The sequence below is a fragment of the Camelus dromedarius genome, chromosome 12, assembly GCF_036321535.1.
Source record: "Camelus dromedarius isolate mCamDro1 chromosome 12, mCamDro1.pat, whole genome shotgun sequence".
In the NCBI taxonomy this organism is placed as follows: domain Eukaryota; kingdom Metazoa; phylum Chordata; class Mammalia; order Artiodactyla; family Camelidae; genus Camelus; species Camelus dromedarius.
Window position 1 is genome coordinate 42,553,091 of NC_087447.1, and position 16,476 is coordinate 42,569,566.

At 45.2% G+C, this 16,476-nt stretch overlaps 1 protein-coding gene across 6 annotated transcripts in view; it reads left to right on the top strand.

Annotated features, from left to right (window-relative positions):
* The first annotated feature begins 609 nt into the window (after positions 1-609).
* SCUBE2 (signal peptide, CUB domain and EGF like domain containing 2) overlaps positions 610-16,476 on the top strand; it is a 63,108-nt gene continuing 47,241 nt past the window's right edge. Inside the window, exons 1-4 of one of the 6 annotated variants that reach the window (XM_064492584.1) lie at positions 610-647; positions 1,425-1,561; positions 5,866-5,988; positions 12,084-12,209. In XM_064492584.1, coding sequence (XP_064348654.1) covers positions 1,507-1,561; positions 5,866-5,988; positions 12,084-12,209 — 304 coding nt within the window. In that variant the 5' untranslated portion in view covers positions 610-647; positions 1,425-1,506. Of the gene's footprint in view, positions 648-1,424; positions 1,562-4,464; positions 4,707-5,865; positions 5,989-12,083; positions 12,210-16,476 lie in introns of those variants that run through there. The other 5 variants (XM_031460055.2, XM_064492587.1, XM_031460061.2 and 2 more) reach the window with 5 other exon arrangements.

Consider the following 16,476-nt stretch of genomic DNA (forward strand, 5'->3'; position numbering starts at 1 on the left):
AAAGTTTCTCATTTACAACTATACCACAGGAAGAAAAGAAAATGCTTCCCTTCCACCCTTTCAGGCAAAGGGACTGAGATTCATTCTGACTGGAACACTGTCACATGTTTATCCCTGAACCAGTGACTGCTGAGGTGGGAATGGAATGAAACAGGTTGATTGTCTTAAGCCAATTCCAGAGCCTGAAGTTGGGGGTGGGGCAGCTTCCCTCCTAGGAACAGGAGCTGTCTGGGGAAGGGATAAATGTCTGTTAGGAAGGAGGAAGGAGCAGATGGAGATGGGTAAGCAACAAGAAAAATTAACTACTTCATATGTAACTCAGACATACTGAAAAAGTTTTCCAGGAGATGAGAAAGCCCAGCCATGGAGGAGAAATTAATGTGTGTGCAAGAGCAGATGGGTTTCTTTTTCTGCGTTAGTTTTCAGGACCTACTAACCTGCAGACATGAGTACTTTCATCCATTCCTCACTGTTGTTTGAGGGATATCTCAGCAAACACCTTTTTCCTTGGGGTATAGTAATATTTATTAATCAAGATGTTGCTCTTCATTTATAATATTTATTAAGACCCACTTCATGTCTTTTAGGCAAAAGGAAGAGCATGAGCAACAGAAAACATGTGTGAGGAGGAAAATGACGAACTCCTGGTATGAGCAGTTTGATGTTGCTGGAGCAGAGCCTGTGGATAAGGGAGTACTGGGAGAGAAGCTGGAAAGGTAGAAGGGGAGCAGATCATAAAGGTCTTTGGCTAGGTAGTTCTTGTTTTAACTTATTTTTTGTGGTAAAACATATACAGTAAAGTGCATAAAGTGCTTTAAACTTAAGCCAACATCTTAGTGAATTTTTACATATGTATACATCCATATAATCACCCAAATCAAGATCTAAAACATTTCCAGCATTCCAGGAGGTTCCTTCATGTTTCTTCCCAGTCAATACCCATCCCCAGAGGGAACTACTATTCTGGCCTCTATCACTATTACTTAGTTCTGTCTGTTCTTAACTTTCATAGAAGTAGAATTATACATGTACCTTTTGTATCTGGCTTCTTTAACTCAATATGATAATCATGAGATGCCTCAGTGTTGTTAAATGTATTAGCGTTTGTTCATTTTTTTGCTCCATAATATTCCACTGAGTGAATATCCCACAATTTGTTTATGCCTCCTCTGGTTGATGGCTATTTGGGTTATTTCCAGTTTTGTGCTAGTGTGAATACAGCCACTATGAACATTCTTGTCTATGTCTTTTGGTGAACATACACATTCATTTCTCTTGGGTGTATAGCTAGCAGTGGGTAGTGATGTTTTGCTTTAGTAGATACTGCCCAACAGTTCTCCAGATGGGTTGTGTCAAGGGAGTTTGGACTTTAGCCTGAGGAAGACTGGGAACAATGTGATGAAATTTACATTTTACTCTTGCAGCCACCGAGGAAGATGGTGAGATTCTGGACAGGGAGATCAATAAGGAACCACAGGCTAGGAGCAACAGACCAGATGAGGGACGATGAGGCCTGAGCTCTGGAAGCTTACATGGCAGAAGAGGATGGTCTTGAGGGATGGTAAGATGGTCAAGTTGACATGAGTGTTTGGATGTGGTGGGAAGAGAGAGGATGGAATCCAGGATGACTGCCAGGTCTGACTTGGTGCTGGCAGAGTGGTGGAGCCTGGCACTTGAGAAGAAGCAGGTTTGGGAAAGAAGATAAACTCTGTTTTGAACATGTTCAATCTGAGGGACCTGTGGGAGATCAAGGCAGAGGTATCTAGTAGGCAATTGGATACATGAAACTGAAGCTAAGGGGAGAGATTAAAGCTGGAGATTTCTATTATGGAAACAGGGGAATGAGCAAACCATCAAGGAGAAGATGTGGAAAGAGGATCCCACGAAGATGATCGAGAAGGCATTTCCTGAAAGGCAGGAGGAAAACCAGGAGCTTGCCTGCTGTTGAGGAAACCCAGGGGAGGGAGAGTTTTTAAAAGGCTTCAGAGGCTGCTGAAGAGTCAAAAAAGATGGGCATTGAAAGTTGTCCGGTGATTGCAGTTTACCTTTGCCATATGTAGCTCAGGGGCACCACAGCTTCTGCTTCCACAGTCTTCGTGCCAGAAGCCCACACCAGTGAGACGGGGCTGGCTGGGCTGTCTTTCCTCTCTGGTCTGGTTCACGGCCTCTCAGCCTGAGGGAGGGGAGAGGGAGATGCAGCCTTAGTCCAGAGACAGTGTGGGGACCTCAGTGGGACAACAGAAGGCAAACAGCAGCTAGCTCACGGCCCACCAAGTCCCTCCTGACATTGGAACGCTGAAAACGTTGACATTTGAGCACAAATTTCTCCCAGAGACTTTCCCCTATGGAAGTTCCCAGTTGTAAACCATATTGACTTTAATCTGAAGTGTCAGAAAGGTTGCCCAGGAATCTGGGAGCTGACCAGCTGAAAGCACATTTGTATGGAAGTCAGGGCAAACAAAACAGGATTCAGAACATTTTTTGAGATCTGTGCCAATGGTAAACTTTTCCAGGAAATACAACAAAAACTGACCCTCTTGGTTAAAAAAAAAAAAAACACAGTGGGTCTTATAATTAATTTGCATTCTTACTGAAATATAAACTTGGGGAAACAGTGAAGGGAAAGAACAGCATGTCTTATTTCTTACCAGGCACAAGGGGCTGAAGGAGGCTCCCATAAGAGTTTAATGGGCAGCTTTATGTATTTATTTATATGCTTTGACTGGAGCTGAAGAGGTCTGTGCCACACAATGGGCAGTTTCTAGTTGGATTTTTAAAAGAAAATAACTTTGATCATTTCAAGAGCAATGAAGCCTGATGCAGCAGAGAGAAAAGAAGGCGGTAATTTATGGCTACCATTAAGGACACAAAGACAAAGGCGGAGAGAATGTTTCACTAAGTGAAGATTTACAAATGTGTAAAAACCTCCCTTATGACTAGAAATAGCTGAGTTGTCTCTCTCAGCACCAAACAAAAGGGGGTGGGAGAAAGGAGCCAAAGACAGAAAAAGGGATGCAACCTGCTTGCCTTCGCTGGGGATGAAAAGGTCAAAAGAAAAACAACCACAGAAAAGTTATTTTCTCAGAATTCTCCATCAGACAGCAGCACTAGCAATGAAGACCCAAAGAGGCAGTCTCAGTCTGGGCGCCATGGGGATGGGAAGGGCAGGGGCAGCCAAGGAAGGTCGATGGTCAGGGAGCTCAGGGAGGGCGAGGAGCCCAGGAAGACATGTTTTTGTGCCTGAGCCAGGTGGGGATTTTTTTTTTTTTGTAATGTTTACCTTTTTTCTGATTATCAAAGGAATGAATACGTATATATATATATATATAAATTCCTCTGATAATTCATGTGTGTGTGTATACACACACACACACACAGATGTATGTATATATTCTCAGGAGATACATACATACAAGAGAAAATCTAATTAAACATTAAAATCCCTGAGTATGGTGTTTTGTTGCATCTGGGAATTGCTGCTACTTTGCTCCTGGAGTGGTGCTGATGCTATGTGTGGTGGGCTCCAGTCACCTGTCCCTGCGGTGGTGTGGGAAGACCCTGTGCAGGTGCATTCCCTTGTAAGGATGTCTTGCTTGGAGGGCCAGATGACAAGCAATGCCTGTATCTGCAGCTGGCCAGACCTGCTGTTCATGAGTTCAGGTGTTCGCAGATACCACCTGTGCCCTAGGCAGATGTGGGCTGTCTCTTGTCCCTGGTGGCTCACCCTTGACCTCTGGTGCCCTTTCCCTGCACCTTTTAGCTGCTCTGAAGAGACATTTAACCGGTTTTCAGTGAAATGAACACTTTCTGTTATGATTCTGGGCCCAGCAATGTGCCAGAGAGGGACAGTCTCAGCGTGCCCCTGGGTAGGACAAGCCGGCCACCTCGCTCAGAGCACTGTGGGGCAGGGGAGCAGAGAAGGCCTGAGTTAGGCAGAATGGAGAAGGGTGCAGAGTGTGCTGAGGTGAGCAGAGAAGCTGGTGTCACCCTTTCCACTGAGTTCGCCTGAGGGTCCAAGTATGTGACATCACTTTCACTCCATCTACATTCCCCCTCCCAAGTGGAGAGGTGGGTAAGCCTCATAGGTGGCTTTGGGTTGGGGACTATATAACCTGAGCTACACAGGTCACTTTCTGGGTGCCCCGTGTCGGAAAATGTCAGGCTAGAAGTGTTGTTTGTCCTCACAAGAGGGACTGGGTCAAGTTGGAGAACACCGCAAACGGGCGGATAACGAAGCTCTCTGAGGGCTGGAGCGTGGCGGAGGGGCCGGAGCGGCGGCTTTGGCGCGGGGGCCTGCGCGGGGCAGTCCGCCCCGGCGGGCCCGCCCCGGCCAGGCCGACAGCCGCCCTCCGGCCACTGCGGCCGCGCCCCCTCAACCGGGCCGGGAGGGGGTAGGGAGGGAGCCGGGAGGGGCGGCTGGGGGAGGACCGTGTGAAAATGAGGCCGGGGCTCGGGGGCCGGGCGGGGCCGGGCCGGGGGTGTCAGAGCGCGGCGGGCAGGGCGCCCACACACACCTCCCGAAGCCGCTGCCGCCGCGCTCTCCGCCCGCGCTCCGCCGCCTCTGCCCGCAGCCACCGCGCATTCCATGGGGGTCGCCGGCCGGGGCTGCCCCTCGGCGGCCCGGGCGCTGCTGCCGCTGCTGCTGCCGCTGCTGCTGACGGCGGCCGTCCCGCCCGGTCGGGGCCGAGCCGCGGGGCTGCCAGAGGGTGAGTGTCCGGCCGCGGGGCGCACCTGGCACGGCGGCCGGGGCGGGCGCCGGGAAGGGGGTCCCGGTCCGCTCGCGGGGGCACCAGGAGCGAGCGGGGCTGGGCTTGGCTGCGGCGCTCCGCGTGGTCCCCGATCTCCTGGGGCCCCACCCGCCGGCCAGGCCAAAGGCGCCGCCACCGCTCGGGCTAGAGGCCCAGGGCCTGAGTGCGCGGCCCGGCCTTGGACCCGCGGCTGATGACAGTTCCCGCCCCGGCCCCCCGGGAGCGCCTGCTGCTCCGACGCGCGCCGGCTGAGCAGGGGCGACGGCCTTGGAGGCTCTTTGCGGAGATGGGGAAGCTGAGGGGCTGGGGTCCACCGTGAGGCCGTGGCAGCTGAGCTCCTGCTTTCTTTTGGGGCCGGGAAGTTCTTCTATGGGCTTCAGGGTCGGCTCCAGGGATTCTTCTGTCTGCGGAACAGCCGCTGTTGGAGGACCCGAGAATAGCCGTTCTGTGCTAACTGGACTCGCAATACTTTAAACCCAGAAATGCTTCTGCCAAGGCCAGTTTCCAGGTTGAGAGGGTGGGCAGTGATGAAAGGGTTGCGGGAATTGGGGTGGGGGGCTTTCTTTTCTCTTTGCACCATCTGAGAGCTCAGGATTGTGTGCTTGGAGCCCAGGGAGAGCTTTTCCCCCATACCCCAAACGCTGAGAAGGCTAACAGACGCTGCTCAGTTTTCAGAGCGTTTTTGTCGACTTGATCTTACCTTCGCGGGCCTTTACGCTTGCCTACTCATGTGTCAGGCACTGTGCTTGGCCTCAGGGGCACAGACCCAATCTGTAATCAAGACACCATCTAGATGGGGAGACAGACAGGGAAACAGTGACAATGCGGTATGTGAGCACATCGTGGGGGACACCTCACCTACACTCTGGGGTCATGGCAGGCTTCCCAGAGGAGGTGGGTCTGAGCTGAGTCTTGAAGGCCAGTTGAGAGGGTGTCCCAGTCAGAGGGAATAGGCAGTGCCTGGAAATGGAATGGTTCTTCCCAGGGGCTCCCAAGCAGTTTAGCTGGTGAGATGTGAAGTGGGATGGGCTGGTGGGAGAGGATGCTAAAGAGGGGCCAAGGCCAGGTCACCCAGGGCTTGGGGCACCACACAAGGAGCTGCTGTGCTCTTTTGCAGACGTGGACGAGTGTGCCCAGGGGCTAGATGACTGCCACACCAATGCCCTGTGTCAGAACACACCCACCTCCTACAAGTGCTCCTGCAGGCCTGGCTACCAAGGGGAGGGCAGGCAGTGTGAGGGTAAGTGACTTGGGGACCAGCAGTGGATGAGCCAGCAGGGGAAACCCCTCACCTCTGCAGCTCTTGTAGTGCCACTCATGTTGGTAAAAGAACTTCTACCCTCACCCCCACCCCCACCCGCTGGCCTGGTGTCACATCACCCACTCTCTGAAATGCATTTCAGATCCTTAAAAAACAGGTAACATCAGGTCTTCCCCAGAGCTGATCAGTTTTATCTGGCTGTAAAATGTCCTTTTGTCTAGCTTCTGCAAAGGAGAAGAGGCGCTTTAGTATCTTTTGGTCCCACTCAGTTTAGGGGCAGAAACAGCATGTTGATCAGGAGATCCCTAGCTACCAGAGCAGGACTGATCCTATGCCTCCCTGAGGCAGCTTGCATCCTCGCTCTGGAGTCTGAGTGCCAGGGTCCTGCCTTCCCTTGAGGCTCTGGTGGCTCCATCTTGTCCATGGCTTTGGGTGGTTTGGCATTGTGACCTGCCAAGCTTTAGAGCTGCACTAAGAGCCCATCTCATTTGGAGCCGCAAGTTCCCTCTGGAAAGATGTTTGCAGAGGGATATTTTGAGCCCTTATAGCTCCAGGTCTGGGAGCCCTGAAGTCTGGACTCTGCCATTCTGTGTTCTGGGCCACTGGAGATTAGCTCAGCGTCAGGAGCTCTGAAGTCAGGAACTGGCTGGAGACTGAACTCTCATAAGAGGAGGCTGCTCCTGGTGATGGAAACTGTGGCATGTTGGAGCTGGCAGGGCTCTTCAGGCAGCTCTGAGCCAGTCCCATCCTTCATGTTACTGATGGGGACACTGAGGCCCAGGGGAATTGGGAAAGGGATTGTGGACACGATCACACAGTTAGCCTGCAGGTGAAAGAAAGTCAGATCCTCACTCCGGCTCTGCGCCTGGCCCCACATCTCTCCTATTCACTCAGCCTCCTGGTGTCCCTCTTTGGTTGGGTGAGAAATCCTAATCTTTATGGTCCTCTGTGTGCACAAAAGGCAAAACTCCTGCCTCTTCCATCAGAGGAGATGTGCTCCTAGTCAGGTTCACAGCAAGTGGTGCTGGCAGTCCATCCATAAAGCCTTTCTGTCTGTCCATGTTCGTATTTTCCCAGAGACAGACAGCCATCTCTCTCTCCCTCTCTCTCTCTGCCCTACATCATGGGAGGCCAAAAGACTACCTCTCTGAAACATCTCTCTGCCAATTCCTCTGTACCACATCCTCACTGTATTAAATATTCCATTTACAGTACTGGAATTCACACATGTTGGTATCTTGCTTGGGGTAAAAAATGTTCACTTTTTCACTGTGTCCTTTGGTTACTGTATGCTCTCTAGGGGTAGAAACCATGCCACGGTTTCTTTTGGATAAAGTACACATTTAGTAAATGATGTTGAATGACAAGTGGCAAGAGTTTGGTTATTCTTAGCTGTAGGGTTTGACTTATCACTGATGCAATTTAATTGCCAACATTTTAGAGTGAAAAGTCTACTATTTAGTTTAAAATAATGATTGACTAGCATTGCTGCTTTATACATTTATATTGGTTTTAAAATAACCTGTGATTATTGTTATAAAAAGTCAATACAAAACAATACAAAAAGTGTGTAAAGTGAAAAAGTAAAGACCCTCCTATTCCTTTATCCACAGGCAATCACTGTTAACAGGGGGCATATATTCTTCGTACTGTCATTTTAAACCCTAGAAGGATTTGATCTTTTGAATACTTGTAGTATTTATAAACCTAGTGAGTAAGGACGTCCCTGTTTAGTTTGACTTTCTTGTTACAGGCATTCAGAAATGGAAACTTTCTTTTAAGAAGGAAAAGGAGAGAAAATAGGGGTTACAAGGATTCAAAGATATAGATCTTCAAAGACATAACTCCTTTGTGTATGTTTTCTGCCTTAGTAGTTTTTAAGCCTCTTGGGTCCAACCTGTGGTATCATTTGTATTGTGATGATCACTAGCATTACTGCCCCGTTTGAGTTCAGGGATCGGGGACTGGTTTGTCCCGAATGAACAGAATTTTATCCTCCGCACAGTTTCTTCTGCCAAAATATTGGAAAAATGGAAGTATGGGCCCTGAATAAGTATTTTTTAAAATAATGTGATTCAGAAGTGGCATTAGGTAAATGTTTTATTCTAAATGATCTTTGCTTATATCCAAGATTTCGAGAGGGGTTGTTTCAGTGGTCAGTATTCATTATATGGTCCGTACTTCTCAGTTTAAGGATTGGAATCAGGTTTAATGGGGATAAATCTAGACTTGGCCTTTGTATTTTCCTTTTTTTCACTTTTTATTTTGAAATAATTTTAGACTTCAGAAAATTTGCAAAAATAGTGCAGAATTCACATCTGTCACTTATCTTACTCTGCTGTTAACAGCTTATATAACCATAGTACAGTATCAAAACCAGGAAATTAACATTGGCACAATATTATTAACTAAAGTATAGACCTTATTCAGGTGTCACCAATTTTTCCCTAATGTTCTATTTTTTTTTTCTTCCAGAATTTGACTCAAAGTCCCACATTACATTTATCTGTTGTTTCCTTTGTGTCTTCCAATTTGTGACAGTTCCTCAGTCTTTCCTGGCCTTTCATGACATTGACACTGATACATTGATGAGAATTGTTCAGTTCTTTTGTCTGTCTTAAGTTTCCACATGATAAGAAGTGATGTGGTAGGAACAGACATGGTAAGAGAATGTTCTGTTTTCTCGTGATAAAATTGAGGTTATGCATTTGTGTACAAAAGTGCAGCTTTCTGCAAAGCTGCTACTGAAGTGCTGTTGTGTGCTCTTCAGTGCATCTGGGGCACACGATGTCAACATGTCTTACTACAGGGGACGTTAATCTTGATCATCTAGTTTAGATGGTGTAGTCTGGGTTTCTCCACTACAAAGTTACTCTTTTTCCCTTTCTTGGGGCAGGTACCTTCAGCTTATGCTAATATCCTGTTCTCAAACCTTTGTCCACTAATGTTAGCATCCAACTGCGGATCTTGCCTGCAGCAATTATTACTGTGATTTGTGCCTCTTGATAGTTTTGTATTTCCCTTGTTCTTTATACGTCTATGAGTTGGAATTCTTCTGTAAGGAAGATCTGTCCCTTCTCCTCCATTTACTTATGCATTGATTTATGTGTTTATGTATTTATGCCAGTATACACTCATGGGTATTTATTTAATTCTATAGTTATTTATTTTTGGCTCAACTTGTTCCAGCTTTAGCCATTGGGAGCTCCTTCACATTGTCTCCTGTATTCTTTTGACATGCCACCATCCTCTTTTGAGAAATTCCTAATTTTTTGGCACCACAAAATTCTCCAGACTCATCTTGTATTTTCTGCTCCCCAAGCCTGGAATCAACCACTTCTCCAAGGATCCCTGGTTTTCCTTTAACTGGAAAATGGTGTGTAGAAACTAAGACCTGGATGCTTGGTGTTTTCATTGTTGCTGGAGTGTCATTACTCCTAGGCCCTCTCAGTGGTCATAGCTAGGAAATCTATTTATGTATGCTAATCCATACATACACACTTATCTACATTTATTCCTTATATCTATCCACTTCTACATATGTTAAAAACAGCAAGTTACACTCATACTTCAGATTGCAAAGCAATATGACAGGATTTATAAGTGTTTTCTCCAACAGTGAGAAACCTGGCTCTCATTATCTGAAGTATATTAACCTGTTTGTTCAATCCTAGTGTTCACATAAAATATTTACAGAATTACTAATCCATAATTCTGTGAGTTAAACAGATTTAATAATTAGGGTACAGTATTTGTATGCAACTATTTTTGTTTTTAGCCTTAACAACATCCAAAGATATTGTTTTTCAAAGTTACTTAGAATAGTTCTTTTCTTCCCCATCCACTTCAGTATGGTTATGTAATTCATTTATGATATAGTTAGATTCATTTGTTTCTCTCTGTATTCTGTTTTTTATGCATCCCCTCACCCCTGCCCCTGCTTCTTGGTTGATTGTGTATATGTATGTATGTACATATGTATTCATGTGTGTAAAACCACCATGGTTCTGAAAGTCGAAGCTATACAAAAGCTCAGAGAAGTGTTACTCCCTCCTCCTATTCCTATCCTGGCCCCATTCTTCCTTATTTCCACCCCTTCTCTCACACACAAATCTCTGTAGTTTCTGGTTTATCCTTCCTGTAATTTTTTTGCACAAATAAACAGCTAACTATGTATTTTCTTTTTAACTACTTTGCTGCATTATAATTTACATAGCAAAAAAATTCACCAGTTCTAAGTAAGTGTACAAATCAGTTATTTGGGTAAATTACTTGAGTTGTACAGTCATCACATAATACAGTTTTCAGGCATTTTCCTTATCTCAGTAACATCCTTGTTCCCAGCCCCAGCTCCAGGCAACCACTAATCTACTTCCTGTCTCTACAGATTTGCATTTTCTGGACTTTTCATATAAATGGAATCATACAATATGCAGTCTTTAGTGTTTGACTTCTTTCACTTAGCATAATGTTTCTGCGGTTCATCCATGTTGTATCCTGTACTGGTGTTTCATTCTTTTTTATTGTTGACTAGTATTCCATGGGCATTTGGGTTGTTTCTACTTTGGGGCTACTATAAATAAAAATGTTGCTTTGAATATTCACCTGGAAATCTATATAGACTTGATTTTGCATTTCTCTTGGATATACACCTAGGAGTGGAATTTCTGGATCATATGGTAAATTTATGTTTAAGCTTTTAAGGAACTGCCAAGGAACTTTCCAAAGTGACTGTACCATCTCGTGTTACCATCAGCAACGTATAAGGATTCCCATTTCTTTACATCTTTGCCAACATTTGTCATTGCTTTTTTTTTATTATAATTGTTCTAGAGAGCATGAAATGGTATCTCATTGTGATTATAATTTGAATTTCTTGAGCAATTAATGATATGCATTTTTTCATGTGCTTATTAGCTATTAGCATATTGTCTTTGGTAAAATATCTATTCAACTCTTTTGCCTATCCTAAAATTCAGTTGTTTGTCTTCTTCTTACTGAATTGTAAGTGTTCTTTAAAACTCCTTTATGAGGTATGTGATTTGCAAATATTTTCTACCAATTTGTGACCTGTCTTCATTTTATTAGCAGTATCTCTTGAAGTGCAAAAGTCTTAAAATTTCATAAAGTCTAATTTATTAATTTTTAAATTTATGGATTGTGTGTTTGGTGTTGTATCCAAAAACTTTTACCAAACCCAAGGTCTCAAATATTTTTCTCATAAAAGCTTTATATTTTCTCTTAAAAGCTTTCTAGTTTTAGCTCTTACATTTAGGCCTCTGATCCATTTTGTGATTTTTGTGTATGGTGTGAGGTAAGGGCCTAAATCAATCTTTTTGTGTATGGATATCAATTGTCTCAACATTTGTTGAAAAGACTGTCATTTCTCCCACTAAATTGCCTTAGCCCTTTTGTCTAAAATCAAGTGACCATAAATATAAGAGTTTATTTCTGGACTCGTGATTCTGTTCCAGTGTTCTATTTGTCTGCCTCTATGCCTGTATCACACATTGTCTTGATAACTGTAGCTTCATAGTAAGTGAAAATCCTCCAAATCTGTTTTTCTTTTCCAAAATTGTTTTGGCTCTTCTGAGTCTTTTGCATTTCTATATAAATTTTAGGGTTAGCTTCTCAAGTTCTGCAAAAAATGTGTGCTGGAATTTCAAATGTGTGTGTTTTTATATCCCCTTATTTTTATACGAAGATAACATACTATGGATACTCTTTTGCATCTTGATTTTTTTAAAGCTTATTAGGGTATCTTAAAAATCACTCCAAGTCAGTTCATAGAGCTCTTTCTCATTGTTTCTTTTTAACAGCTGCATAGTATTCCACCAAGTAAATTACCTTAATTCCTCAACTACTTGTTATGTATGAGCATTGAAGTTGTCTCCAGTATTTCATAATTACAAATACTGCAGTGAATAACCTTATGCGTATTTATTTTACTGTTGTTGGAGATGTATCTTCAGCGTAGATTCCCAGAAGTGGGGTGGGTGGTTAAAAGGTAAATGCATATATCTCCACATTAAAGAAATAGTGCCTGTGTGGTTTACTTCTGTTTTATTCCTCAGATATTGATGAATGTGGAAATGAACTCAATGGAGGCTGTGTCCATGACTGTTTGAATATTCCTGGCAATTATCGCTGCACTTGTTTTGATGGCTTCATGTTGGCTCATGATGGTCATAATTGTCTTGGTAAGGAAAATGGTTGGACATGGCAATTCTCCTTTACCTACCCTCTAGCATCCCCATCCCTTTCTTATCTTTGATGAAAACATATTCATTAAAATAAAAATGGATCAGAGACTTGTGTTTCCTGGCTCCCTAGAAATCACATTCCTTGATAGAAAACCAGGTTAAGTATTTTAGTTTTTATGTTATCATTCATAATATAAATCCTCCATTAGTCCAAGGAGGTGGGTGGACAGCGTCATTACTACTCACTGACTTTCTACTATTGACTTGTTACCTCTAAGCTCTTTGGTCTTATGTTAAAAGGGTCTTGACTTATAGACATTTCTTTAATCCTGTAAGTGTCTCTATTCCAGAATCATGTAAAACTACTTGTCCTGAAGATTCCACATGTGTGCTTGGATCTCAGCCAGGTAGACATCTTCTATTTTCCTGAAAGAGAGAGAAATTTAAACAGAAACCTTCCATTAACATCCTCCTAGTATTCCACAAAGCAGAAACATCTGTTAGATTTTTAGTCTCTGAGTTAGGGACAGCAAAGAGCATTGTTTACATTGGTTCCTTATGCCAGGAATAAAGCAGAATTTAAAAATAGCTAGCAATTGGATAGGGTTAGATGTTGGATAGTCTTAGAGAATGCAGCACACCGGGAATGCCTGTATTTGTGGTCTATTTTCACTTTGAGGCTGGTGTTATCAGTGATGCAGGAGGACATCATGGGGGACAGAGGACATCAGATTCCTTTGACATTGATGACCCTTCATGTAGTTGACCCATGCCCACTTGGCTGACCAAGGAGCAACTTGAGCCAGGCCTTGACTCAGTGGGGACAGCTGTTCAAATGCTCCCTTGCTGTGCAGTGGGAACAGCCACTTGATCAAATGCTTTGAGATCAGCATAAAAGTCACTAAATGACCACAGGCAGAACTTGTAGTTTGAGTGATGGGGAAGGAGAATTTTTCCATTTGGGACTCAGCCCTGCTAGGACGTTTATCATGTCACCTGGGGCCTCATCCTGATGTAGACTCAGTCCCTCCCTGTCTGTGCCATGTGTGAGAGGTCAAGCATTGGTCAGACCACTTGGCCTTCCAAGCCTGCAGCTATTAGGAAGAGCTGGTTGAGGGCTGGGGAATCACTAGCCCCTTTGCAGACTTTCTAGGCCATCAATGCCACAAAAAGACACATTAGGGAGATAATCCTGGGAGCAGCAATAAATTGAGATTAATTAAAAACTTAAAAAAGGAAAAAGAAAAAGAAGTAACTTTTAGTGTGTAATTTGTCGAGAAGCATAAAGTATATTTTTTGGTGTTTTTTTTTTTTTAACCATTTTCTGGGGGAAATCACTCATTTCCCTTTGATTAGCCAACAGTGGCATTTTGAGGATTTGTACCGGCTGGCAGACCCAGTCATCACCCCTTGTGCTCAAACCCACAGCCTAGGGGAAGTGTGAGCTTCCTAAGAACTACAAGTGGAACCATCTAGAAGTTAAGGACCTGGGCTGGGTTGGGTGGGGTGGTTCTGAGTAAAGACTTGCTCAGACATCCTGAGGCCCCAAGTCCTTCCTAGCCTGGCAGCTAACACATATTCCAGCAGACTAGCTCCATTTCCCCTCCTTGGGGTCTCTTTGTGGGTTTTGTAGTGAGGATCTGCCTTGCAGAAAGACCCTGAGCACCTGTTGAGTACATCTGAAGGGGCTAAGGATTCTATGAAAAGAAAGGCACGAGAAAGTAACGTGGCCCATTGAGAAGAGCAGGACCAGCATACATGGAGACTTCTCTGCCACTTGGACTTGAAAGAGCTGAAGCATTTGGTGACAAGAAAGAAGCTCAGAGCCAAAACTGTTTAGAAGTGGCAGTTTCCTGTGTTCTCTGGGATGACCCTTACGTTTCCTCAGCCCCCTGACTGCACATTAGCTGCCAGTATATTAACCAGGATATGCAGAAAACAAACACCACTTAGCTCTAGATTACTCCAAGATCCTGAATACCTGTGAGCCTGAAAAACAAAATGCAGCGCTTCTACACAGCTCACCCCACCTGAACTCAGTTTCTATTTATCCAACGTCTGGGAGTGCAACAGCACAGTGGGAGCTAGGAGGTCTGGGCTCGTTATATCAGTGTGGGGAGGTGGGGTCCAGACGTCAGGGCTCCATCGTGCAGCCAGGGTTGTGAAACACTGTTCTACAGTCTGGAGCAACTCAGCAGTCTACTGATACACATCTGTGCCTACTGATACACACACACACACTTTTCTGTGAACTCAGAGGGCATCACCCAACTTAATGATACATTTCTGATTGCTTTGGAGAAAAGGAATAGGGGATTAAACACGGGGTGGGGTGGGGCAGCTCAGAAGGGAGCACCCTTTACTCAGAACCAGGCAGGATTTGGTGTCCAGGGAAACAGATCTCTTCTGTGCACTCCAGTCCTCACTGTGGAACACCGAGGCCAGATGTGTTCCAGTGCAGCTCACCCTCTGGAATGTTCTCCCTTCGCCCTTTGGCACAGAGGAGGGCACGTTTGTTAGGCTTTAGGGGATGGCTTGAGTCCCATCAGTTTAGAAAGGCATCTGCTGGATAGTGTGGGAGGACGGATGACTGAGATCTGAAGCTTGAAACCAGATAACAGATATTTAAATGTGAATGTTCTTGTTACGGATGCCCCTAGGAGCTGGTGATAGGCACTTGGGAAATTGGGCTGGAGAAAATAAATTGTTGTTATATCAGCCTTCTCCTAGAGCCTCTGTCAGTCTGGGACTTTTCTGGAAGTTTCCTCTTCTTTAGCTCTGGTGATGCTTTGCTCTCCTGTTGGTTTGTTCATGCATTGAAGAGTTAGTATGTGCCTGCAGGTTCTGGGCCTATGCTAAATAGAACTAAAATCTCTGTCCTTAAGGAGTCTGCAATCTAGTGTAGATGGGTAGGTAAAAGATTTTGAGGGGTCAAAAAGTACAAATTTTAAAAAAGAGAATTTTGAGGATGTGCTGCGGTAAATGTATTGATGGAGCCATGCACAGGGTAGTATGTGACACAGTGGAAGGAAGGTCTCCTAACCCTACTCTGGGGCATAGCCCTGGGGCCAGGCTCCCTCCCTTCCTGCTGATGGCTCCTTTTCTGGAGCTCCTGCTGTCTCCTCTACCTCCTCCTACCCGCAGTGTTCTCCAAATTCGACCTCTGACTATCTCCTTTCTCTCCTCCTCTCCCTTCCTACACTCCTGCTTTTGACTTTCTCATCTGCATCCACCACTTTATCAGGCCACCACATGTAAATGGTTTTCAAAGCTATCTTTCTAACACCAGGCTCAGGTTTCCCACAGCCTGCTGGACATTGCCCTGAATGTCAGCATCTCACATATATCACCTCTCTGCTGTGGTGGGGACCAAATGCATCTCCACCCCCATTTCTATCCCCAGTGCAGATCTTGCCCTTGTTTCTCAGCCACCCTACCCCATGTCCACACGGCTCCCAGCCCTGCAGGCACTGTGTCCACTGTTCTATGTCTTCCGTCCTAGGCATCCTCACTGCCAGTCCTCCACTCCAGTCCCCTACTAGTGCCAGCTGTGGCTTTTACAGGCACACGTGTAAAGCTGGACTCCCAGGCTTTCAGTTCTTCCCTTTCCCTGTGTCTTACCCTCAGCTGCTGCCTTATTCTTCTCAACATGAGGGGCCAACCATGTCACCCCTGCTCCAGTGGTTCCCACCTGCTTCTGAAATGAAGTAAGAACTTCTTTGCCTGGTATTCAAGGTCCTCCACAGTGCGACCCCAGTCTGTCTTCCCAGCTCTGGCTCCTGTACATTCCCTGAATGTACTGGGCGTCAGCCAAATTGAATGACCCACCATTAACCTGAACATACTCTGTGCCCCCCCAGCCTTCATGCTATGCTCCTGCCCTTTCTTCTGCCTAGAATTCCTTCTCCTTATTTATAATTGAAGAAACCCTGCAGGGCTCATCCTTCATCAGCATTCCCATAAAACCTGCATCCTGCTACCCACAGCTGGATGTGACCTCTTTCCTTTGTACCTTATCTCGCAATTACTTGTACAGTTGTCTCTCCCTCTGCTGAAGGAGATGCTCATAGAGTGAAGGAATTGGACCTTCATCTGTCTTCCTGTCTCCTCTGGCACGTGCTTTGGGAAGAGAAGGTGTTCAATAAATACTTACTGAACTGATTATCTTGTGTCCAGATGGAGTGCCTGTTAAAGGGATCCCCAGACCCCTGAGGGTTGGGTAATCACCTGGGACCCCATTGGTTTCAATTCTGAGAGCTGTGAT